The sequence below is a fragment of the Caloenas nicobarica genome, chromosome 4 (assembly GCF_036013445.1).
Source record: "Caloenas nicobarica isolate bCalNic1 chromosome 4, bCalNic1.hap1, whole genome shotgun sequence".
Classification (NCBI taxonomy): domain Eukaryota; kingdom Metazoa; phylum Chordata; class Aves; order Columbiformes; family Columbidae; genus Caloenas; species Caloenas nicobarica.
Genome location: NC_088248.1, coordinates 31,919,698 through 31,943,684, shown reverse-complemented (window position 1 = coordinate 31,943,684; position 23,987 = coordinate 31,919,698). Strand labels below are relative to the sequence as shown.

At 52.9% G+C, this 23,987-nt stretch overlaps 1 protein-coding gene across 1 annotated transcript; it reads right to left on the bottom strand.

The window, feature by feature from the left end:
- Positions 1 to 1,356: 1,356 nt before the first annotated feature.
- On the bottom strand, positions 1,357 to 7,060 carry DUSP4 (dual specificity phosphatase 4). The gene is made up of 4 exons (XM_065634253.1): positions 6,664 to 7,060; positions 3,640 to 3,776; positions 3,025 to 3,244; positions 1,357 to 2,802 (listed from the first exon to the last, which is right to left on the bottom strand). Exons 1-4 carry the CDS (start codon positions 7,058 to 7,060, stop codon positions 2,417 to 2,419), a joined length of 1,140 nt encoding a protein of 379 aa, XP_065490325.1. The 3' UTR covers positions 1,357 to 2,416.
- Positions 7,061 to 23,987: the final 16,927 nt, after the last annotated feature.

Here is a 23,987-nt window from a genome sequence, read left to right as displayed (position 1 = left end):
GGTACACGCTACCTGGAATTTCACATAGGACTGTTAACAGAAATTACCCAGAACAGTTTCTTTTCCAGAAGATGGGGGAAAAGGAAGGCTCCAACCACAAAACAGATTAGTTTGAACATTGCTAATCATTCTCAGAAGCCGAAGGTCAGTAAATGTGCAAATTTATTTTTATTGGGATTTTTTCTTTCCATGCTGCTGCACCACAGAAAATCTAACTCAGAAATTTTAAAAGGAGATGTATCTACTGCATATTTCATTCATGTCAAGCTGTGCTGCAGCGCTGCTGGGGAAGACGTGGGGAAGTAGAGTCCCCTCAGTACCCTGTGAGCCTCCACAGCCTTGAATCAGTGATGACGGGAGGTGGTGGCTTTGGCACAGGCCGGAGCATGCTCCTGGTCTTTCAGAGGCAGGACACATGGAGGGATGGAGTGGCAGTGTTCCCACCTGCTGAACACAACGAGATGTGCAACCTAGAGAGGATCAGGGCACAGCACACGTGTGTGGGAACTTGTGCAGTGAGGTGGAGGAGCCCATGAGTCAGCAGGGAGCACAAAACACGGGTGCATTTCCCATGACGCTAACATGTCTGCGTGTCAGGTCGTGTTATCTGACTGGCTTTGATATATCTGTCTTACAGAACCTCTTGGTGGCAAGTTTTAGTGTTGGTTCTGTTAATTCCTAAAGTAGTTTGATTAGTGTCTCTGTATTACAAGGTAATTTTGACACTTTCCTGTTAACATCTGCAGAACTTGCTTCAGCTTTGGAAATTGAAATGGGGATTTTTCTGTGTCACAGTCCCATAAGCTTGTGCATCTTCATTCCTAATTGCTTTCTCTGCCAACCCAAATGGCAACATACCTGGGGGTTGAGTTTTTAGACCTCTTTTTCTATAACTTGTTTTCATAACTAGCCCTGTATGTTTCCTTTCTTGGTTGCTAATTACCTGGAGCTGGGATATCATTTATTTATTTCCTCCTTTACCCTCTCTCTCCAAGACAACAATGGGCAGGTTCTCAGCCTACCTACATGGTGGACTTAAGGTAACATCTCTGTAACAACTGAGTTTGATCTATAAATGTGCTTGGCTAAATGTCTGATCTGCAATACTTGTAATAGTTTAAAATTCAATAAATACATTTTTAACAGTTGCTCTGTAAAAGCTGAGTGTTTGTACAAATTGCTATTCAGTCTTGCTCTTAGGACAAACCTGCTCCAGCCACAACTGTTGAAAACAGGTTTATTTTTATTTTCTCCAAACAACTTGTTTTCTCCCTCCCTCAGGAAATAAATAAAAAGTTAATTTCTAAAAAAAAAAAAAAAAACACAAACAAAACCATACATATGTACATCACTCACACAGGCATCTTGTGTGTTGGATTGGACTCAGGGGAAGGAGAGGGGTCTGGTGGGAAATAAGGCTCCAGGTAGGTTGAAGCTGAGGCATTTTCTAGTCTTGGACCAAAATCTGCAGCCATGTTGCACAGGTGAGCGAGACACAGCTCAGGTGGAGAAGGGCTGGTTGTGAGGTGGAGGAAGGTTGACTGTGCTGGATGGGTGAATGACATCTCTGGCCCAGCCTCTCTTCCACCTTGCTGCTTCTCCATGACAGCCCAACCAGATCCCAGCCTGCTCCTTCTGGAACAAGAGCAGCAGTGGGACAGGTGTGGAGGAAGCAAAACAGAGTAATCAAAAGCCCAGACTGCTGCCCCCACCCTAAGTTTTGCAGGAACCAGAGATCCAGAGAGGCAAGAAAAGAGCCACTTAGGACTGCATCACCCCCTCCAAACCCCTCCCAGCAGCCACAGAGGTTGCTCTCCCCACCAGGAACAGGCTCAGCTGGTGATTCAGCCAGCCCCTGCGTTGGCTCCTCCAGCACTGGTCGGACTGAGGCTGACTGCAGGCAGCCCTGTGCCACCACTCCTGCCTGCACCAATGCCCTGCCTGCAGCTCGGCTCGTCACCCAGTGTCACTGACTCAGGTGAGCAGCACCTGCAACACACACCTGTGTCTCTTCTTGCAAGGGCAGGGCAGAAACTGCAGCACTATAAGAGAGAATGCTGCCTTTTCAACCCAAATGAGCTAGGGGCAGAAAGAGGGGGAAGGTGTATCTTTGTTTAAAAAACAAGACAATAAAATAGGGATGGAAAGAGATGAAGACCAGGCACTTGAAACCCAGTATACTATTTTTTTTCATCCCCCAAGGAGCCTGGACAATGTCAGGGTTCGTGCATTTTACAACTTTCGTGCTTTCAAAACATAAAAAGCAAAAAAACCACCAAGATGAGGTAAGAAATTTCTCTACGAAAAAGACGTTGAGTCCAGGGTGAATGGCAGTGTCCGGCACTATTGCTTAATATCATGGGGCTCCACAGCCCCCTCCACGCCTAGCGCTATCTGCCTGGCCTCAGCCCCTGAGCTAACAGCTGGGTGACGTGGTGATGGGGCTGTGCAGATACGGGAGGCTGCTGGGGGTGGCATGGACACCGACAGAGACTGGGAAGCTGAAGACAAACTGGGAGGTGGGAGTGGAGGTGGACTTGCCCCGCTCCCGCAGGGTCCCCGAGGGGCTGACGGCTTCCACTGCACATGAGGTGGCCAACACCTGCGACTCAAACTGCAGCAGCTGCCCCATGAAGCTGAAGTTGGGGGAGATGATGCTCCGGCGCTGCTTGACAAACTCAAAGGCCTCCTCCAGCTTGACACGCTTCTTCATCATCAGGTAAGCCAAGCAGATGGTGGCGGAGCGGGAGATACCAGCCTGGCAGTGGACTAGGACCCGGCCACAACACTCCTTCACCGAGTCTGGAGGACAACAGGGGGTGAAACGTCAGACCAATGCCCTTCCAACAAAGCCCAACCCTTGCCAAACCTGCAGGTGGTGGCTACCTCCCACCGCTGCAACAAATGGCCTGGACTCTTCTGGACCCCAGTCCCCTCTAAACTAAGGTTTCCAGGTCTTTGAGGCAGGAACCTCCTCCCATGGTGAAACACACATGGACACAGCATCTCTGTGCAGACACTCACCGATGTACTCGATTGCCTCCATGAACCAGGAGCTGATGTCAGCTTTGTGGTTGTCTTCCACGGGGATACACTTGTACTGGTAGTGCCCCTCGAAGTGGTTGGGGCAGTCTGAGGAGACGTTCAGCAGGGCTGTGATGCCCAGAGCATCAAGCATGTCCCGCCGGGCAGCGTGGTAGGCACTGCCAAGGTAGAGGAAGGGAAGTATTTCCACAGGACCACCCTGTTACAGAGAAAAAACAAGATACGGGGGTGACCAGGGGACAGCAGTGGGCAGGACACGTATCCAGATGGCTTGGAGGCCCCAAGCAGTGCAGGAACCTGGCACCTGATCCAGGGCCCTCGAAAGAGGAAGCAGAGACTTTAACAGCCTTTCTGAGCTGTTAAACCAATTTCATTCCTCCCTCTCTTCATCCCATTCAGGAACAGGCAGGTGTGGTTTATGGGATTCGGGCTTGTCTGCTCCCCAGGGAGCAGAAACACCCTATGATCAGGAGGACCACCATGCTCTCCCACATGCTGCTGGCCTCAGCTGAAGGAGCACAGACTCCAGCAGGACCGGGTTGCAGTGCTGGAAGGAGCAGTTAAAATAGCTGAGCACTGGGCTTCTAGACGTACCTGGTCATGAAGAGGCGTCCCACAGGAACCACAGCCAAAATCCAGGGGCTCAGCGCTGGTGGGGGGTGACGCATTGCTCAGGGACTTGGTTTTTGCACAGAATTCAGGGAACTCTGAGGAGAAACGCTCATAACCGCCTGGAAGAAGAGAGGCACAAAGCATTATCCCAGGCTCCATTCACAGCACTGCAGAACAGCACAGCGGCAGCTGATGGGTCTCGCTGTGCCCTTCGCCACTAGATGATGCTGCAGTGATGGAGCGGTCTCCTGCCCCAGGATGAGCAACCAGGCTCCTGGCAGCAAGAGGGCAACCCTTGAGGCCGCACCACTCCCTCGGAGCCAGAGCTCCAAGAGCTCTGCAATGCTCTTGGCTGCCCAAAGTCTCAGGTCCAGGGTTTAGTCCCCTGCAAACCACCACCCAAAACCCGAGACTGAGGCCAAGGTTGCTCTCTAAGGTGACAGAGAGGGGACTTGTTGCCAGCATCCTCTGACTTTAATGCAAAAAGCTGCTCCCAGGCCAAAGGCTGTTCAGTTCCCAGCTTTCCGAGACACAGCAACCTGCCACAAAGCACAGCGAGGTCTCCCACTTTCCCAGCCTGATCCTCCAGCCCAGAGCTCCCAAAACAACAGGCCAGGGAAGCCCTGACACTGGCGAGGTACCCTGAAACTAGCCCCACAGCAAAGCCACTCTCCAGACACAGGTGTCCACTGCCTCTCAAGGACACAGGTGCCAGCAGAACATGGAGGCAAGCACCCTGTGAAAGAGCTCCTTTGACCTTCTGCCAAGGGGATAAGCAAAGCGACCTCAGATCTTCTTAACAGCATCCAAAACAAGAACAAATCCCTTTAACTTCCCAAGAGAGAGGAACTGCAGTGTTGGCTTCAAATAAACATCTCTGGTGGTGTTTCTTTCTTCTCTCATTCAAATCAAATCAATAACCCTGACGTGCTCATAGAGTCTGACCTTGACCCTAAAACCAACAGAAATCAGGTATTTTACTATCACCACAGGAATCTAGCTAGACCAAGCTCTGACTCCCACGACAGCTCCCGAAGCAACTGCAGAACCTGTAGATTTGGGCTTGCCAGAGTACACATAGCAGGACACATATTCCTCATCCAGCTTTAGCTCTGAGAGTCCCTTGAACAAGGCTGGATGTTCAAAAGACCAGCGGGTGCGTCTCCAGCAAAGCGGCCCAGGAATCCCTAGGCAGCTAAAGACCAATATGGCCAGCATCTCACTGTTCTTTATGGTTTCCTCCCCCTTCACAAGGAAGGGCTCAAGTACCTTGAAGCAGAAACATGCATATGCATCACTGAATTTGCATTGTCCCTCCCACATGAGCAGGACAGTTTGCGGAGGCTGCGTTTCTGTGGCCTGACATCCCTTTGCAAACGTACTGGTTCGATTTGGAGGAGCACCGAAAAACAAGCGTCCCTGTTAGACATCTTCAGGAGGTCTGATCCTAAACTCCCTGGATTTACCGCATCCCACACCAGTGGCCATTGCACCATCCTGAGAGGGAGAAGCTGCCCAGAACGATGTACAGAAATGGGCAAAGCGCCCCTTTCAAACAGTCAAAGATGTTTCTCTTTGATGTATCTAATCAGACCTAATGCCCGCTCAGCGAAGTGTTGCATCCAGCAGCTCCATCCAGTGGTGTGCAGCTCCTGGCTGGGCGTGCAGGCCCTGCCCAGCACAGGAACCACGCTGCGCGGGCGCCCATCACCGAGCAGCACCCAGCCAGGCTGTTTCACAGGGAACCTGGCAGCAGTCTGATCTGCACAAAATAGATCTGGGTCTTCATCGTGACCCGCACCCAACGAATTTGCGTGTGGACATGCACAGTGCTGGGTTAGCACAGCTCTTGTGAAATCAGAGCGAGGTCAATCATTTTAGTAGCTCTGTGGCAAGTGAGGAACAGGTCTCGAGCGTCAAGACTGAGTCTCTAGGAGCCCGTTTCTTACAAAGAAAAGATTGGAAACCCCGAACAGCCTCTCATGAGAGCCACAGGGGCACCAGAAGCCCTCAGCTGATACGGGCCACCCTTGAAGCACAGCAGCGTTTCCTGCCACATGTGCAGCTCCAGGCACCATGACAGCTCATGGCCAAGGACCCAAAGGCATGTTCCCGAGCGAGCCCTCGCTGCGCAGGGGCTCCCGCAGCAGCGCATTGTATCGCATCCTTGGAACAGCTCCTGCTGTTTTTACTGCCTAGTACAAGAGAAGCGCCAGCTCCTCCATCTATCAAGCCTCTTAATGGATTTGCTTCTCTGCATACACATCCTCACCCCTGCTGTAAGTAAACCAAGGAATAAATTAACTCTCAGGCTGTAAACAAAAAAAGAAAAAACCCCACAGAGCTCATCCAGAAACCCCAGCTGTGCATTTCCCACCCCTAAATCATCTCATGGCGATTCTCAAGACCAGCAGGTCCAGCTGTTCACAGCATCTCATTTAATACAAGCCGAGGCTGAGGGCACAGTGGGGGAAAGCCCTGGTCGCTGCTGTAGTCGGGAAGCAGCACAGAGGCAGCGCAGGGTGTTCTGCCCACTGCAAAGGGGCATTTGTGACACCAGGTATTGGTTTTGCACGAATACCTTATCTGCTCTGGGGGGCTGGGGATGAGCTGAAACAAAGCGAGGGGATCTCCCCCGCGCCGCTTTCAGCTGGAGCGGCTTGTGCCGCTGGGTTTGCACCTCACCCCCCGGGGTCTCCGCGCCAGCGCAGCCCCCGCCGGGTCCCAGACCCGCCCCGCCGCTCGCTCCGCCGGTGGCTCCGACCGCGTTTGTCCCGGGCGGCCCCCCGCCCGCTGTCCCAGGACCCCCCCCCCGTCCGGGGCCACCGCCGCACCGCCTCGCTGGGGGCGCCCCCCAGGCGCAGCACCCCCAGCACCCCCACCCGCCTCCCAACTTCAGGAGCGGCAGGGACGGCGCGGGCCGAGGCCGGGCCCCGCTCCGCGGGTTCGGGGCCGCCCGCCGCCGGGTCCCCCGCTCCGCGCCGGGTCCCCCGCCCCGGCCCGTACCTGCCAGGAGGCGGATGTCGGCGCGCGCCGTGTCGCGGCGGAGCGCGCGCACCACGAGCGCCACGGTGCTGTCCTCGCGCAGGGCCTCGGCGCGGGGGCTGCGCTCGTCGTACACCACCACGGCGGCGTACAGCCCGGCCCGCAGCCGCGCCCGCACCTCGCCCTCGGCCGGCAGGATCTGCTCCAGGCTCACCGCCCCCTTGGCCCGCCGCCGCACGATCGTGTTGCAGCGCACGTTGAGCGCCCCGCGGATGTGGCCGGCGCTGTGCGCCAGGAACGGCCGGCAGTCCAGCACCAGGCAGCGCCCGGGGCCGCCGGCCGGGGCGGCCTCGTCGCGGCACACCAGGCGCCGCAGCGCGCTGCCCTCCATCTCCCGCAGCCCCTCGGTGGCCACCATGGCGGGCGGAGCCGGCGGGACCCGCGGCCGCTCGCGCAGCCCCGCGCGCGGCGCCGCCTTTACTACCCGCCGGCGGCCGGCGCGCGCCCCCGCCCCCTCGCCCCGCGCCGCCCATTCATCCCGCGCCGCGGCCGCATGAATGGGCGGGAGGCGGGCGCGCGCGACGTCACCGCCTCCATTCACAAAAAAAAAAAAAAAAAAAAAAAAATCCGGGCTCTCCGCCAGCCGGCCATGTTCTGCTGGGTTTGTGAATGGGGGAGAGCGGCGGGCGGGCGGCGCCGCGCCTTTGTCACCGCGGGGCACGGGGCAGCTCTGCCCGTGCGCCGTGTCGCCCCGCCGGGACCCCCTGCGGGTCACACGTGCGTGCGCACATCTACACGTGCGTGCGCACATCTACACGTGCGTGCACGCGCAGCACCCCGCAGGGCACGCACACGTGCACACGCACCCCGCCGGGCACACCCGCATGCACACACCGCACACGCTTCTCTTCCCGCCTTCCCCTGGCTGCCGTGCAGGGGGGCACTGAGCAGGACCCGCTGAAAGCTCCGCAGGGTCCCTCTGACTGCGGAGCTGCCACCGCCATGTTCTTCCCTTGCAGAAAATGACAGCTTATTAGCTGCAGAACCTTAAAAACACCACAGCGCCCTGTCTGAGAAGCAGCCCCGTGGAAGGCTCTCCAATATGACTCCTCACATGGAGGAACACCATTTCTGGCGAAACGCCAGAGGAGCAAATTCACCGCTCTCAAGACACCCCAAGAGGGTCTCCCCATAACCAACACCTAAATGTCGAGCACTCATTTCATCCAGAAGTCCCCTTCTGGGCTGCTCTTAAACTAAAGCAAAGGCACAGACCCCAGCACCAACAACAGTGCTCAGGGTGTTTCTGGCAAACAGAGCTTCAGACCCAGGTGAGTGTGCTGCAGAGGCCTGAAGGCACTCAGCCACTTTGATGTGGACACAGATGTAGTGTAAGGTTGAAGGCCCAAAGGTTATCCAAGACTATCTGCCCCACTCATTTTTTTCCACAGGGGGCAGCACTTGGACAGGCAGCTTGACTTCCCCTCCCTGCATGCTCAGTAGCTGTTTATTTGGGCAAGGCAGGGTAACACCTTGCTATGTGTGCCTACCTGGGAGGAATCCAGCTTGCCACTCACGTTTGAGGCCTACGGCCAGTGACACTCCTGCCTCCTGTTGCTGCCTCCCCCTCACACTCTGCTCTCTGCCCGCTGCCAGATTCTCCCCTCCATCTGTGCCAGCTTGATCTTTGCACCCCTGGCTGTTGTGTGCTGTGCCAACGCTTTACCAGCCAAGCCGACTCAGATGAGCTATGGGGGAAACATAACTGCCGTTTGTGTAATACACCCCACTCCGTGGTTTTGAGGCTGTTGCCTAATACAACAGGGGTGGAAGGCTATTTTTTTTCCCCATTCCAACCTGTATCAGACACAAAAAAAATTAAGAAAACTATTTCTACTGAAGTAAAGCAGACTCTGACTGGCCAGTGACATGTCTTCTTCCTTTAGAGAATGTTGTCAGAGATCAAAAATCTCAATGTGAGGGTCTGATTTCAAACTAATTTAAAATTATGCTCCTCCTGGAAAATAAACTGCATCCAGCCAGGCTGCTGGAACTGCCATTGAGCACCCACACCAGCCGTTCTCGTGGCTGTGCTTCTGGCTGGTCATGTCTGGAGTTGATACCATGGTGGGGATGGCAGTGAAGAAACTGAACCCAAAGGTCAGAGTGCCCAAATCAGACCACGTCAGGATAGTCTACTGGAGGAAAACAGGGATCTCCCTCACTGCACTTAGTTCACAAGGAAATCTAGTTAACTTTGTCTGTGGAGCTGTTACATTGGGGCAACCAAGAGGCAACAGAAATGCTTGCAAGGCAGAAGCCACAAGGCAAAAGCAGCAGCACAATTACCTGGGGTGGGGAGGGGCAGGGGAGGCAGAAAGGATTGGGGAAAGGGGGAGGGATGGGAGAAAGCCATATGGCTTCATATCCTGACGTTGCAAACCTAGTGAAGCATGAAAGTGAATATTCCTGTCAAACGGCATCCATATGGCACAAACTGAAATATACCCTCCTGGAAAACAGAGAATCAAAATAAAAGAGAGAGCAAAATATATTAATTTCCTTCATAACAGAGTCAAAGAATCATCTTTTTTAGGGCCGTGGCCAGAAAAGGCAAATGTGGAAGGAGGCTGGAGGGAAATGAATTGTCAAAGAAGGTGCATATTTGGATGATTAAATGTCAATATGTACCTTGAATTAAGGAAAAGGAATTTACACCTCATCTCACTGTGGCAGTGAAAACCAAATTAGAGCCAAGCTGTAAATCTGCCAATAGATACCAATTTGTTTGGCTATCTAAATGCTTTTCCTGCCTGGGGAAATGCTGAAGCATGAGCCCCCCTGGGTGGGCAATGGCTGCTGTGGGCAGCTGGTTCAGCTGCTGAGCTCTCTGGCCTCCTCCAAGCTTTCCCAGCCCTGCTCCCCCCCAGCTCCTGTCCCCAGCACACACACATGGGGTCCTGGCGTGCTGTGTCACACTGCAGGTCACAGCTACCCAGCAGACGTGCCTACCCCCGTGCCACTGGGGTTGGAACACAGGCTAGGATTTTGTTATGCTGGGGTTTTCCCCAAGAGCTTGATTCCCACCGTTCTCCTGGTCAGCCGGCTGTGCAGCTGCAGATGCACAAAGCGCAGAGCTGTAGCTCTCGGCACGGGGCAGAGGTTGCAGTGTAAGGATGCTGCTGCCTTCCCCCAGTAGCTCCCAGCCCAAGGACTAAGTGATTTACCCTGGCATGTGCAGGAAGCCTTTGGCAGAAATCAAAGGCAGAATCCAGGTCTTAAAAACTTGAAAGTCTGTGCTTACCCACAAAACTCAGCCTTCCCAGAGTGCCACAGGGTCATTGCTCCCTCCCGTCTTCATGCAGCACCTTATAGTTCTCCTTTTGCAGCATCTCTCTCACACCTTTCCACGCTGGGGAAAGCATCCTCCTCTCTGCAAAGGGCAGTGCAGCAGTGAAAGAGTTAATAGATTCAGGTTAATAAATTCAGGCTCTCTTTCCCTCTAGGGCATATTTGCATATTAATGGTGGGGAAGTGTAACGAACCTGTCTAGGGATGCTAAAGGAAAAATTATGCAAGGTTGGCTGAGAAGGTGGAGGAGGGAAGAATGTTAATTTCCAGTGCTTTCCAACCCCTCAGCTGCAAAAGCATGTGAACAACCTGAGCTCCAGAGCAGCACCTTGCCAAGCATGGGACAGCTTGGGAGCAAAGGGGGTACCTGAGTGCAGATAGTAATTTGGACCCACCTGTATCCCTCCTGTACTGGCTTCTCATGACAAAGCTTCACGTTGCCCCAGACATGCTTTTATTTTGAACCCAAGGCCACAACAGCAGATTTCAGCAATCATCTCAAATCATCGCCCTGCCCTCAAGGCATCCAGATAAAATGCAGCTCTTGGTGGGCTGTCACCAGAGCAGCTCATCCAGGACTTGTTTTCAGCAGAGGATCTCCCAGGGCTTTTCAGCAGCACAGTGCTTGGTGCAGGGGGTGATGGAGCCAGGGAAGGGGACCTGGTGCAGGCTGGGCTGAAGCATTCCTCCTTTTCCATCCCTGCTCCTTCACACCAGGCTGCAAGTAGCTGCAAGTAGCTGCAACATATGCTTGAACGCTGCCAGAGTCTTTGCTACCTCAAGCCCCAAAGCCCTGCGCACCAGCCTGAAAGCCTCTGACAGCACATGAAAAATGCCAGAAGCTTTGCCAGGTCTGCTTCCTCCGCTCTCTGCTGAGGCTTCAGTTTATAATCCCCACTCCAGTGAACTGCCCTACAGATTTTATCTCAAGAAGGACAAATAATCTATTGCTTTTGCCACGCAATAGCAGATAGAGTGAGGGTTCATAGTCATGGGGAAATCAGCTATAAATCACTAGATAGGAGACTAATCACTGGGCTAATCTAGACTAGGAGATGGAAAAGCAGCCTTTATTCCTGAAAGCAAAGCAGCCCTTCTTCAGAACAGTGATGGAGTGCTCCATGTATCCCAACAGCTGCAGCTGGTTTGTGCCCACGCAAATGTGATCAGGGCAGGACCTGCTCAAATTAGCAGGATGTAAAGTGGCCCAAGTTGTTTTCTGCTGCAGGTTTGGTTTCCTCTCTCCCTCCCCTTGCCTTTTGTCACTGCCTCATCTCTGCCTGTAAAAGTCAGAGCGGCTCCAACCACATTGAGTGAGAAATATGAGGTCTGCTCCACGATACTCAGTGAACAGGAGCAGGATTTTTAAGACGATCTACGGCTTCTGATAGATGGTTAGCTCAGGCAGTTAATTAGGGCTGGTGTTGGGGGAATGTGTTCGGCAACAGGCCTGAATGCTGCCTTGTGGAAACAGAGAAGCTCCCTCTGCACAATCCCTGAGCTGTTTCTTTTTGACCTGGTTGATTCTGGGGGGAGGCATGGAGGGACACAAACTGCAGGGTTTGGAGGTCAGCTGCTGGCAGCACCCCTAGGTCTGGATGGTGGGTAAACGCCTACGGATGTGATGTGTCACTCTGGCTCTGAAGGGCTGAGGAGGCTTATGATCCCACAGATATGCCAAACTTGCCCCTCAGCATCACCAGGACCCAGAGACCAGCCCTGACGGAGAGCCCAGCAGGTGCAGAGCCAGCCTGGCTGTCCCCTGGGCTCAGCATCTTCCCGCTCAGTGTGAGTGGTGGCCGGTTGGACGCAGGGTCATTGCTGAACGTTTCTACATACCCTTGGCATACAAGGTTGAGCCACATCAGTCAGCTGCTTCCTGACGTAAGAGTCTGCCTGAGCTCTCCTTGACATTTTGTCATTTTTCATACAACTGTGGTGCTGTGGTGGCTGTCAGACCCCATCAGTACCCTGTGCCCACCCCCTTCAGTCTCCTGCCTTCTCCAAAAGCCCTGAAGCTTTCCCCATGCCAGGTGTCGGGATGCACATGGTCTGTGATCATGTTATTACAACCACGGATTAAAAAGCAAATATATAAATGAGGTGGCTAAAACAACCATGAGTCCCTGAACCCCAACATTTCAAGTGCTGTGGGGATTAGACTAATATCTTTGGCTGCAGATTTGGGGATGCAGCAGAGCCAGAGAAGTGAATCTGTGGAAGCAAATTGATCCCCCCCTTCTCAGTTTGCTTTGAGACAGACTCAGTGTAAGGCATCAGGTTTGGAAACTGGATTGAAGCCAGTAAAGGTTGCAGCATTTTGACCTTTAACATAACCTGTGACATTTTGCCTTAACACACTTTGGATCCCATGTGGTTGCGAAGCCTTGGAAGCTTCCTGCAAGCCTCCTGAAAGCTCTCTAGCCCCAGTGCAGTACTTAATCACAGGCATGCAGATCCTAGCAGCTGCCTTCTTTGGGGATGTTGCTGTTTGCAAGTTGAAAGAGAAATGCCTCGCTTAAATTTCCCAGTGTTTGGTTAAGCATCCGGACTCCGTGATAGGATTGAAGCTGAGCTTTGAATGACGTTTTTTGCTAAGAAGAAAGGGCTGCCGAAGAGACATTTCTCCCTTGGGCTTAAGATCATAAATAAGGCAGTGTTATGTAAGTGTGACTATAGCCTATTTATACAGAGTGTCAGACTCATGCAATCAGGCTATGAATGACAAATCTCCCACTAATTTCTATGAATATAACAGTGGTCCCTACTTGAGTTTTGCAACAGCAGTGGAAATGCATGTTGTTCTGTGTCAGTGGTAACTGGGACTCCCCTCCAAATTATACCGAGGAAGGGGTGACTTATATCTGGCATTTCTTCTTTAACAGTCACAGCGGGTGCAATTGGCTCAGGCAGCTCCCTGGTGCCCATTCCTGATCCCAAGGCCCAAATAGCAGGTGCCAGGGGAACGGAAACCAGCTGCCTTTCCTGGGCTCTCGTCTCTCAGGCAGTGGGCAGGCGGGAGCCGGGCTCTTCGGAGGCTCTTCCAGCAGGAGCGTGCCCTGTGAGGAGGCACGGAGCTGCCGACTGCTCACCCAGGTCTCAGGGCTCAGAAGCCAAAAGTGTCAGCTAGCGAGGTCAAACCAACACAAGGAGCACCAACTCACGCACAGAGTCAACCGGGGAAATGCCTTGCTGCAGGCCCCTGTGCATGCTCAGAGTTTACAGGGATTCAAAATTCAAAGGATAAATTCCTGGAAGCAAAGCTCTTTGGGGTTTACTAAACACAGGGAGATTGCTGAGCCAGTGTGGCTGGAGTCCTTATGACATACACTTGCCTTGGTTCTGTATATTTGTCCCTAATATTGGTGCCATTCAGTGTAATGCTGCTGAACAGGGTAGTTTAAACCAAAATGGCCACACTTAGGCTAATGCAGCCTTAGCCGTGTGGGTCTAACTTGGCCAGCATGGCCTGATGCCTGCCTGGGATCAAGATAATGGGAATCACATAAAAAAAATCAAAGGAAGATTCAAACCCAGAAATCACTCCTAAGGCACAGAGAAGCAGTCATTGTAATTGTGACCAGTCGAAACCCCAAATCAGGTTCAAGTTTAAAGCCAGGCTTTTTTTCTTATCCATCACCTCCCAGTCCAGGCTCTGCCTTGCGCATTGTCTCAGCATGGCAAACAATTGCACATCGCTGCTTCTCCCAGGGTCCCGCTTGTGGCCCCTGTGCCAGCACCTGTGGATGCCGGAGACCTGAGCATCACAGCCATCCACGGGGATGAAAGTCTGAAATCCCTGTGGGGCTCCTTTGTGTTTCTGGCTAGTCTTCCTTCCCTGCTTCACAGATGATCTCAGCTCCCACTGCGGCCTGATCACACAAATCTGCCAGGGACGTGTGGCCTTGGCTTGTCGTGCCCTGCTGTCCCCCGGCAGAGATGAAGCAGCTGCAGGGTCAAGTGTGGATGGCCCAGGGGGTCAGAAGCGACCACAGCTGCTGTGATGTTTTTCTAGACAACCTCAGCAGAGCCTTGCGACTGATTCACCTCCTGTCTTGGTGCATCAGGCATTGACTCACACCCAAAATGCGTCAGATAGTTGTATCAGTGAAGAGCTTCATGGACTTTGCTCCAAGTGTCCCCAGTGAACTTCGAAGCTGGGCCCTCTTTTAGAGGGGGAGGCGGATGGGAGACCTTTGCCAGCGATGGCCTGGGCCTCTGCAGGAACACGAAACCAGGCTGAACAATTCTCCCAGCCTCCTACAATTGGCTTCTCAGTGATTTCCTGTGCCAGCCTGAGGTCCTTCTCACAAAAAAAAAAAAAAAAAAAAGACCTGACCCAAGAAAGGCCTGATACTGCTGCCTTTGCAGTCAAGACAAAGCCCTTGGTAGCTCCAACAGGGACAGAGGGAAGAAGCAGAGAGCTCAGGCTTTCAGGCTGCTGCCAAACAGATGCTCTCGCGGCTGAAATCAGCTCCTACAGCAGTTGGCACGCAGATGGACAGGCACATGCCACAGCCTGGCTGGCAAGAGTTCCTGCCCTTGAAAATCTCTCCCAGGAGCTCACTCTTTCTGCACTCTGCTATGCCTAATGAGTTCATTAAAGGGAAAAGAAAACCCTCAGCAGAATAGGAAACACTCCGACAGACTCCTTAATGTCCAGGGTAGCCAATGCCCATCACAGACCTGGTGACTCTTTCTGAGCAGCCACCCCCGAACCGGAGGGCTTAAGCCCAGGAGTGGTGTCGGGCACCAGCAGCATTGGCTCAGCAGAAATCAGGAAAAGAACAGTAGAGACAGAAGCAGTAGAAGAGCAGGAACAGCAGAAACAGCAAAACTATGTGCTAAATAGATGCATTTACTCAATGTCCCAGCCTGTCCAACAACACCAGGAGCCCTCAAAGGATTTTTATACTCCAACCATGATATAGAGATGTAAAAAATGCAGCCAGAACAATGACCTGGCTGCAAATGCAGCTAACCTGCTTCAGGCACCTCGGAAACAGCATGGACGCAGGTGAGTGAGCCAGCGCTTCCCAGGAGACTCTTTCTGTCTCGTGCCATGTGCCTGGGGGACTTCCTGAGCCAGCGCTGGGATCTGTGTCCCTGATAACCCCGAAGAGATTTTTCCTCCATGAATAGACCCGGGTCCTTTTTGAACTTATGCAAATGTTCAGCATCCACAGCATCCTGCAGCGAGGAGCTCCACTGCTTCATTATGCCAGAGCCACTTCCTTGGGCTTGCTTTGAACTTGCCACCTCCTTGTTTCCCCGCTCCTCCCCGTTTCTGTCCTGGAAGAGAAAGTCATTGCAAACCCATCTCCCTCCAGCCTTGGGAGCTGAAGAAATGGCATATTACTTGCTGCTTTATTTGGGGACCTAACAGTGTTGCCCTGAATTGACCAGAAAGAGCAAAGTGTAACTCTGCCCAACTAATTGAGGAAAATATTGCCTTTTTTGCAGCTCTTTTGATTTGTCACATGAAGGATGCATAGACAGGTTTCAGCATTTGTAGCCTGCTCTTCACCATTGAGACTCGCTGAATAATTTTGTCAGGACATCAGCCTCTGAGAATGACACTGTATAGCACCATGCTCTTCTCAAGGGATGGAAACGATTTATGAAAGTCTTCCTATGAAGCGCGGGCTCCCTAGGTTGCTGGTCATTCAAGCCTTATCAGTCTGGGCTCTGAGCTCCAGCTCAGAGAGCTCCTGGGGTGTAACACGATTAGCAGGGAGGAAGTCGTGTTTTTGCAGAGTTTGGCATGGCGTGGGAGCCCGTGTGCATTTCTGCTGCTCTGTGCTGCCAGCACACGCTCGCCAGTGGCTGATAATAAAGGGAGAAGTGGTCAAACAATCACCTCTGAAGGCAAAGAGGAATTAATAGATAGTCTCTAGCAAGCTTTGCATAGAAGGCAAAACGTATGGGTGGGACAAGTCATGTAGGCACACAAATAGGTACATCATGTCAGGTCTGGGGGTTTTTCTCGCCTGTTTTCAGCATCGCTTAAGTCCCCGATACACAGCTCCAGTGACGAGGCCATCTGTTTCACCGTGACAGCTGGCAGCTAGCAGAGGCCAGCATGAATAGTCTGCCTCCTCTGGAGCCAGAGCACTGCCAAGCTTGCTAAGAAAAGCAATTTCGGCCGTGCCAGATGAAAGCCACCTCCTGCTCTGGTCGGAGGCAGGGGAAGTGTGGGCACCACGGCACTGGGCTCTCCCAACCTCACACCACATCCCTCCCAGGCTGCCAGGCAGCAAGGTCCTGCAGGGGAAGACCCCGCCGACATCTCTTTTCACCGCTGCATTTCAGCAGGGAGAAGCTATGGTAAGGCTCTTCAGCCTGCGTGTACCCCGGGTTCTTTTTTTTTCCATTTTTTTTTGAAAAACGAAGGATGTTCCTCTCTCTCTCTCTGTCAGTACCTTTGGTGTGACCATTACTCAGTGGGTGAGGGAGAGCGTGGTGAGTAAGGGTGCGGAGGAAAGACTGACATAGGAAAATGCAGTGAGGAGGAGGAGGAAGGGGCACAGACAGTGCGGCCCCGCAGGCTCCCTGAAGGGCAGAGCAGTGGTGACAAAGTGCACAAAAGAGGAAGCAACAGAAAAAAAAAATGGGGAACTGCCTTCCCCCTGGGGAAGGTGTCCAAGACCAAGTCCCCAGAGCGCGTTAGCCAGCAACGTGTGGCCAGCTGGTGACTGGGGGCCTCAGAGCTGCCTGCTCCACCCCTACTGGGAGCCTTTTTGGGAAGCACTGCCCTCACCAATACCACAAACCTGTACCCCATCTGCCTGGTGCTGATCCCACCTTGTTGCAAGGAGAGGGGTGTGATCTCTAATAACAGGGGTCTCCTGGGGATGGCCACCTCCTTCCCGATATTTGCTAGGCTTTCTTGTGCAGAGAAGGGACCTGGCACCGCTCCTGGAAAAGCCAGCCCCAGGCGCTGCCTTCGGAGCATCCTACAGCTTCTCACCATCCTTGGAGCTCTCCTGAATAGAGAAATGCCCAGCTGGTGGGCCTGACCAGGTCTGAATGCACTGCTCAGAGAAGTTCATCTGAACTGTAATTTCAAATGTTGCCTTAAAAAGATGGCAAGACAGTTTTTAACAGAAGTAGCCTTGAGACTACCCAGATAGAAATAGGGGCTCATGGAAGTATTCAGCAAGGGAGGGATGGGCTCATCTGCCAGCATCAGCGGTGCCACCAGTAGGCTTTGTTTGAAGAAGGAAAACTGAGACAATTTACCCAGCAGCAAGGATCTCAGTGGGGTTACCACCACATTAAGGGAACCTCATTTATCAGGATTAGCACCTGGGATCTCCTGATGAGGTCAAAGCCAGCGGTGCAGTTGCAACCATAGCAGCCCCTGCACCCCTGTTGCACTACATGCTGGTTTCAGTTCCAGCCAGAACCCCTCCTGGGCTTAAGTGTCTGGTACAAGACAGAACAGGAAAGGAAAATTACCAACATAAGGGTTTTTCAGAGCTGTCCATTGTGTTTGTTTGGCCTTGTAAAAGTTCACTTCATCTGCACGGAAAATTTCTGTAAATGTGGACATAGAACTGCTTTGCAGAAAAATATTGAGGGTCACAATGGTACCTGGTACCTCTCCTGCAGACGTCCTGGGCCAAGGGAAACCTGCCTGACTTTTCCTCCCTGTATTTGGAGACAAAATTGGCAGGGATGTGCTTTTGCTTCCTCACATGAGGGCTGGCTTCCCTCTTTCTGTGTGCTTGGGAAAACTGCAAAAGGTCTCAGAACAAAGATGAGCTTTCTAATTCTCATCAAATCTGTTGTGATAATTTTCACCCTTCTCTCCCTTTGTTACACATGTCCCTGTCAGCTTCGCTGCTGGACAGCTGAGGAAACCCACCCTGCATCACTGAGATTTGCCATCTCATCCTACCTTGTCCATCAGGAAAGAGCGATGGGGTAAGAGACCATTTCTTATGCCATGCTTTCTTTTTTTTCTGAACTTCCTTGACTGAGCCTGTTGGGGAAAAAAAACCAAACCAAACCACCAAAACAAAACAAACTATTCCAAAGCTCTAGGGACTGTAACCAGCCTGGAAACACTAAAACCATGAGGGCAGAGCATCCTTCCTCCCCAGGAAAGTGCACCAGGGCATACAGCAAGCACTGATGTGCATGCGCCCATGGTGTCAGGGTCTGATGGGGAAAGGAACTAGGATAAACCAGTGGTTTTAATTATACACATGAATTTTTGCCACAGTCTTACCAATTCAAGGCTGAGTATTTTGGGGCGCACGCACGCCTAACCATTGCCAGTGACTGTTGCATGGTGAGCAAAGGCACACTTAGCCGCCATGGATTGGGTTTGGATTAGCCCATTTCCTTTTCCATGACACAGGAGAAATTTGTCTTGCATTAGCACTGTTTCCTACCCACTTGGAAAGGAAGAAGTGGGTGGTGGCCACATCCCGTTCTCCGAAGGCTGTCCCCGGTGAAGGGGGCCCTGGGGCCAGAGGGGAGGGAGCAGAGGAGGCTGGCTTCACCACGGCATCCGCTCAAAGCATGTCAGGCTCAGCTTTTAACCTGCCATCACACAGCCAGCCCTGTCTGCAACACACCCTCTTCATCCTCATCTAACCAGCAATCCTGGCTGCAGACCTGCCGTCACACAGCATCCCTTCCTTAGTTTGAAATCCCCAGCAGGTGAAATGTCCTCTTTGTCCCTTTCTTTCCCAGAAGCTATGCCATCCTGCATCGCTCAGCAGGAAGTTTTCTGGCGTGACTGCAGGTGCTGGCAGGGAGGTTGGGTAGCTGCTGTGGCCACCGGCCACGAGACACAAAGTCCCCGCAGGGAAGGCTGGCCAGGCTCATGAATGACCGCCGCTTGCTTGATGTAATGAGCAAATATTGTTAACGAGCAGCTGCAATCTCCCGGCTTTGTGCCCTCCCCCTTTCCACGTGAAGAGGCAATGTCAGGGTGTCAGGGCAGGCAGCTTCTGTGTTTTTTTCAACCCGGGACCAGCAGAGATGGTCTCTGGAGCTGTGCCAGCCAGAGTGGCCCCTTTCCCCCTTCCCTTGGCCCTACAACCTCCGGGCCAGAGCACCTATTACACCTATTGCACAGCTTCTCAAATCCCCCCAGCATGTGATGGTGTAGCGATGCATGTGCTTAAGTCCAGACACCCACCCACCCAGACCAATTTAATGTTCATCTCACTCACGTGTGGGGCAGGGGGGGCCCCAGACCCTTTGACTCAAACAGATATTCAGCCTTGCTGGCCTATTTGGGCCTTTAGATGCCCCTCTGAGGCCCAGTGCTCTTTGGCATTAAGGGATGACTCGATAGCTTTACCATTTTGTTGTCAGAAGAGATGGCAGGACTAGGGGCAGAGGAAAGAAAAGGTTGGAAATGCGCTCCATTTCCTAGAGGCAGCCGCTTTTTCCTCCTCCCTGATTGCCCAATCAGCCACACGATGAGTCACTGATCTCTCACATTTCCACCTGACCCACTTTTGGCTTGTCAGGGCTGACTGCAGAGCTTTTGTTTCTAGGATGCACACACACGCAGCCATGGAGCTGTGATGCTTTGGGCTTCTCCTGTGTGAAATAACCTGGAAGCAGGGAAGCTTTTCAGTCCCGGGTTTCCCTTGAAGGCACAAAATTATGACCGTTCCAGGCCACCACCGCCCAGGCTCCACTGGAAAGGTCCTGGGGGCTTTGCCTGAGATTTGACCCCTGGCAGCTCCAAGCTGAGCCTGGTGGTCCGGGGCTGCGAAGATGTTATCCTGTGGTACAGTTTCCCCCTGGGGCAGCTGAAAGGAATGGGACAGCTCGTTCTGCTCACCTGCTAATGGGTTTCAGTAGGCTGCTCCCAATTTGCATCACTCCTGTCTGTGGAAAGGTACTATCACGAGTCAGGATGCTCGCACAGGCCAGAGGAAAAGCATTTCTCAGAGGTGCTCAGATGACTGTGCCCAACAGGGGTCTGTGAGCCTCCTCAGTGCTGTGGCCAGCATGGACCTCTCCTTTTCCAAAACCAGGAGCAGCACTGTTTCGAACCACAGTTGAACTGGTCAGCTGAGAAACACAGATTAGCGGCAGAAAGCAGAAATGGCATCCCAGGCAGAGGAACAGCCCTGGGGAGCAGTATAAATAGACACGCTCTTGCTCTGCTTTGTGCATGGTGGTGTCATGATTTTTTTTCCACCACCCAAGGGAAATTCCCAGGGGCAAAACATCCATCCCAATTGTATTTTCCATGTCCAACTCATTGTACTTCCTATTTGCTCAGCCATCGCATCCTGAAGGATGTTGCAGGGGACTTGCCTTGTAACCAGATCATGCCCTGCTTTCACCTCCCTTTGCTGGCCAGTGAGGCACAGCTTGTTCCTCTGTCCCCAGCTACAACTGCATGCCTGTCTGTCTGTCTGGCTCCTAGTGCAGTATCTCCGTGGATGCCCGAAAGAGCCCGTGCCCAACCTCTGTCACCTGCAGCTAGCCTCTGGATTGCTCGCCTCTCACCATGCTTTGTTGCAGTCTCTCACTGAGGATCCCAAATTCAGATAAATGTCTCAACGCCTCAAGGCAATGGCTATGGCCCTCGTGACCAGGGTGCAGGACAGCAAAAGAGCCCCAGCAAGCCTACCTATGTGGCATGGTGGGACTCTCAGGAGAAACTCACTGAAGAGGGGCAGCGAAGGGGAAGCTTGTGCTTATTTGGCCACTCAAGGTACGAGGACTATTTAGGGCTGCAAAAGGCCACTTTGGACCAGTACTTGTCCCACACAGGGCAAGGTCCAGGTTATCCCAGACCCAACTCCAGCTCCACTTGAGCTGAATGGAGGACATTTAGTGTTAGCCTTAAAAACCTCCCGCAGCCAGCTGCTGACAGCTGTACAAGATCCATTCTCTACCCCAAAGACGCTCACAGCCCCCTACAGCCAGGCAGCCATGAAGCAGCACTTCTTTTTGGCTCTCCGCAGCACCTGGCAAACCCTGTGAGCAAACAAATACCACAGCTCCTGCCCACCGGCTGCAAAAGGTGGGAGAAGGAGGCCGCACACCTCAGCGAGCAGCTTCCCAGGCACCTGACCACAGCACGGGCTGAGGGCTGGGTGCTGATGAAAAGGCCTGTTTACGTTTTCAGCGCACATGGCCCTAATTACTGGTGTCTGTGCACTAATCCATGCTCTGCGGGCAAGCCAGGAGGCGAGGCTGGGCACACCTGCCCCAGCGCATGGGACCCAGCCCAGAGCAGGGTCTGGCAGGATGAAGGGTGCCTGTGCCCCGCTGTGCCCGGTTGTGTCCACCACCCCACGCACCACGGCCATGCTGCCCGGCAGGAACCCACCCAGAACCAGCTTGAGGGTCATACCAGGCCTCATCTCCTGGATTTGGGGAAGGTTCGGGGTGCAAGGGGTTTGCCTGGGCTGGAAACGTGCTGATCAAGGCAGGGCTCCTGGCTGCAGCCGTGCCAGAGCCGGCCGCACCCTGGCTCCCATCCAAAGAGGTGGTGGCTCCCATGGCCAAGGTGCACTCCTCCATAAATGCTTACAATATTTGGCACTTGCTAGGTCCCTGGCTCTCTGCGCCAAGATTTTGGGCGGTGTGACAGCTATTTGTTACACCCTGGAAAAGTGCGAGACTGCATTTGTTTGGAAATCAGGGGTTGTTTATTTGACTCTTCCCATGATCTCTTCTGACAAATCAGAAGCTGTTTAATGAGGCTTTTTTTCCTTTTTTAACAGGAACTACAACTTCTGACATGACTTTTATCACAGGAGCCCATAACCCTAGTACTTATGATGAGCTGCAGCCACTTGTAGCCTCATAAACCAAAAAGCACCAGGTCCTTTTCATGCCCTTTCCTCTGCCCCTGAGAGCAGTCTGTGGCAGAGTCCAGTCACATCCATCCTATTAAGCTCCTTGTCACTCCAGAGCAAGGCACCTGAACTACAGCCCGGGTTTCTTTCCCAGCCACAGCCCAACACTGTGCCCCATTGCTCAGGTCCCTGTCTGGGAAACTCCTTCCCAGATGATTCACAAAGATAAAACCCACTCCTCATTTCAGATGCTGAAAGTACATAGTAAAGTATTTGCAGGAGGGTGCAGATGTGCCTGGACTCACCAACATACAAGCCACTGCACTCAGTAAAGCCTGGGAGCATTAATGAAGCTGGCCTGGATTTACACTGGCACAACAGAACAAAACTCAGGCTCTGACTAAAAAAAAGAAAGAAGTCAAGGAAATCCCATGTAAATGTGATAGGTGTCAAAGGAAGAGGATGGTTTTTCACTGGTGAGGAATAAAAATTTGTACTGAAAATCAATTAAATGAGCGAGTAGAATCACATCAATTCCCTAAATGTCCCTTCGGAGATGACTTTTAGTTCCACTGTTAAATATCACTGCTGGAATTGCAATGAGAGGAAACCAGCGGTATTCACTGATATATGAACCTGCCAGCAGAGAATGGCGTTCATCTGAAAATGCGGCCATAATTCTTCTCCTTGCATTATTTCCCCGCTTCCTGCACTTCCCTACCTCTCTCTTTGTACATTAGTCGTCCAGGCTGAAACCCTCAGCTCAGCGTCCTTCGATTGCAGCAGGAGTGGGGTTCCTCCACAGAGACAAGCCAAAGGGACACCCAAGAGGGACTGAGGCAAATTGGGGCTGAAGTCACCATCTCCCAGGGCTCTCCTCAGTCCATGAGGCATAGTTGTTAAATACCCAGCACCTCCTTGGCGCAGCCCCCAGCCCCTGGCGCCCACCCTGCCTGCCAGTGTCTCAGCTCACTCTGTTCACCCCATCCTCGGGACGATGCCCGCAGCACCCAGCAATTACTCATTTTCAGCAAGCGATTTAGCAGCCCCGAGTTGCTCGTAGCGCAGCGAGCATCCTGTGAGCGCCAGAGGCAAGGGGGGGACCACAGGATGCGAAGCGCAAAGCTTATCAAAAATGCCCCCGCAGGAAACGCAGTGATGAATATAGAAACCTGATCAAACCGCAGCCGGAAACGGGCTGCTGAAGGCTCCGAGAGATGCTGGGCTCTCTTGTGACCTGCCAAATTGCTATCTGCTTCCTTCCAGCAAAATTAAAAGAGGGGTAATGTTATCTGAGGAGGAAAGTTGAACGCACATGGGGAGAAGGCGTTCAGCCCAGCAGAGGCGCATGTGTGTGTACCCACTTTTGTAGGAACTTGCTAAATTTCAGCCCTTTCTCATACGCATGACAACTCCAGCCTGTGCTTCTTCATTAGGTGCCAGGTCAGACCCCCAAAGCGGGAGGCTGGCGGTGCCATCCAGCACCTCCACAGCTGGCCCCAGCCCTAGGGTGCTGGACCGTCACCCACAGCCCCCGCAGCCTCCTGGGCTCCTCCACATGCCAGGGGCAGGACCCACTCACGTTTGGCAGGGGTGCTTCAGAGGCAGCTCGGCCCCATGGTGGGCATCAGCAGGTAATGCCAGGAGACCTGCTGAGGCCACTGCCTCAACAGATTCCGACACGCAGCTTGCTTAAGGGTGGGACACAGGAAGCGGGACCGTCTGCAGGAATAACAGCCTCAGCAAGAAAGCACCCAGCTCACAGGATCACAGAATCACAGAATAGTTTGGGTTGGAAGGGACCTTCAAAGGTCATCTAGTCCAACCACCTGCCATAAGCAGGGACGTCTTCAACTAGATCAGGTTGCTCAGAGCCTCGTCCAACCTGGCCTTGAATGTCTCCAGGGATGGGGCATGTACCGCCTCTTGGGGCAACCTGTTTCAGGGTTTCACCAGCCTCATTGTACAAAATCTTCAGTCCCAGCAGTGGCCACTGAATGACCCCATCTCATTCACCCTGGGAACTCTGGACTCGAAAGCAAAGAGGGAAGAGATATCCTGGCAGTCTAGGCTCACAGGTGTCCATAATATGTCATTTAAAATGTTCCCCCTGCCTGGGGATAGTCTGTCGGTGTTGAAATTCATTTGCATTAGCTATTTTAGGTGCTGGCCTCTTTCTCCAAAAAGCCCTGGAGCTGGAAA

Bases quoted from the DNA above. Each gene is read 5' to 3' on its own strand.
- DUSP4 (XM_065634253.1), bottom strand. From the start codon at position 7,060: ATGGTGGCCACCGAGGGGCTGCGGGAGATGGAGGGCAGCGCGCTGCGG. The intron at 3,777-6,663 runs GTACGGGCCGGG...CTCTTCTTCCAG, and splicing joins CGACATCCGCCTCCTGGCAG to GCGGTTATGAGCGTTTCTCC. The intron at 2,803-3,024 runs GTGAGTGTCTGC...GTTGTCCTCCAG, and splicing joins GGAGGCAATCGAGTACATCG to ACTCGGTGAAGGAGTGTTGT.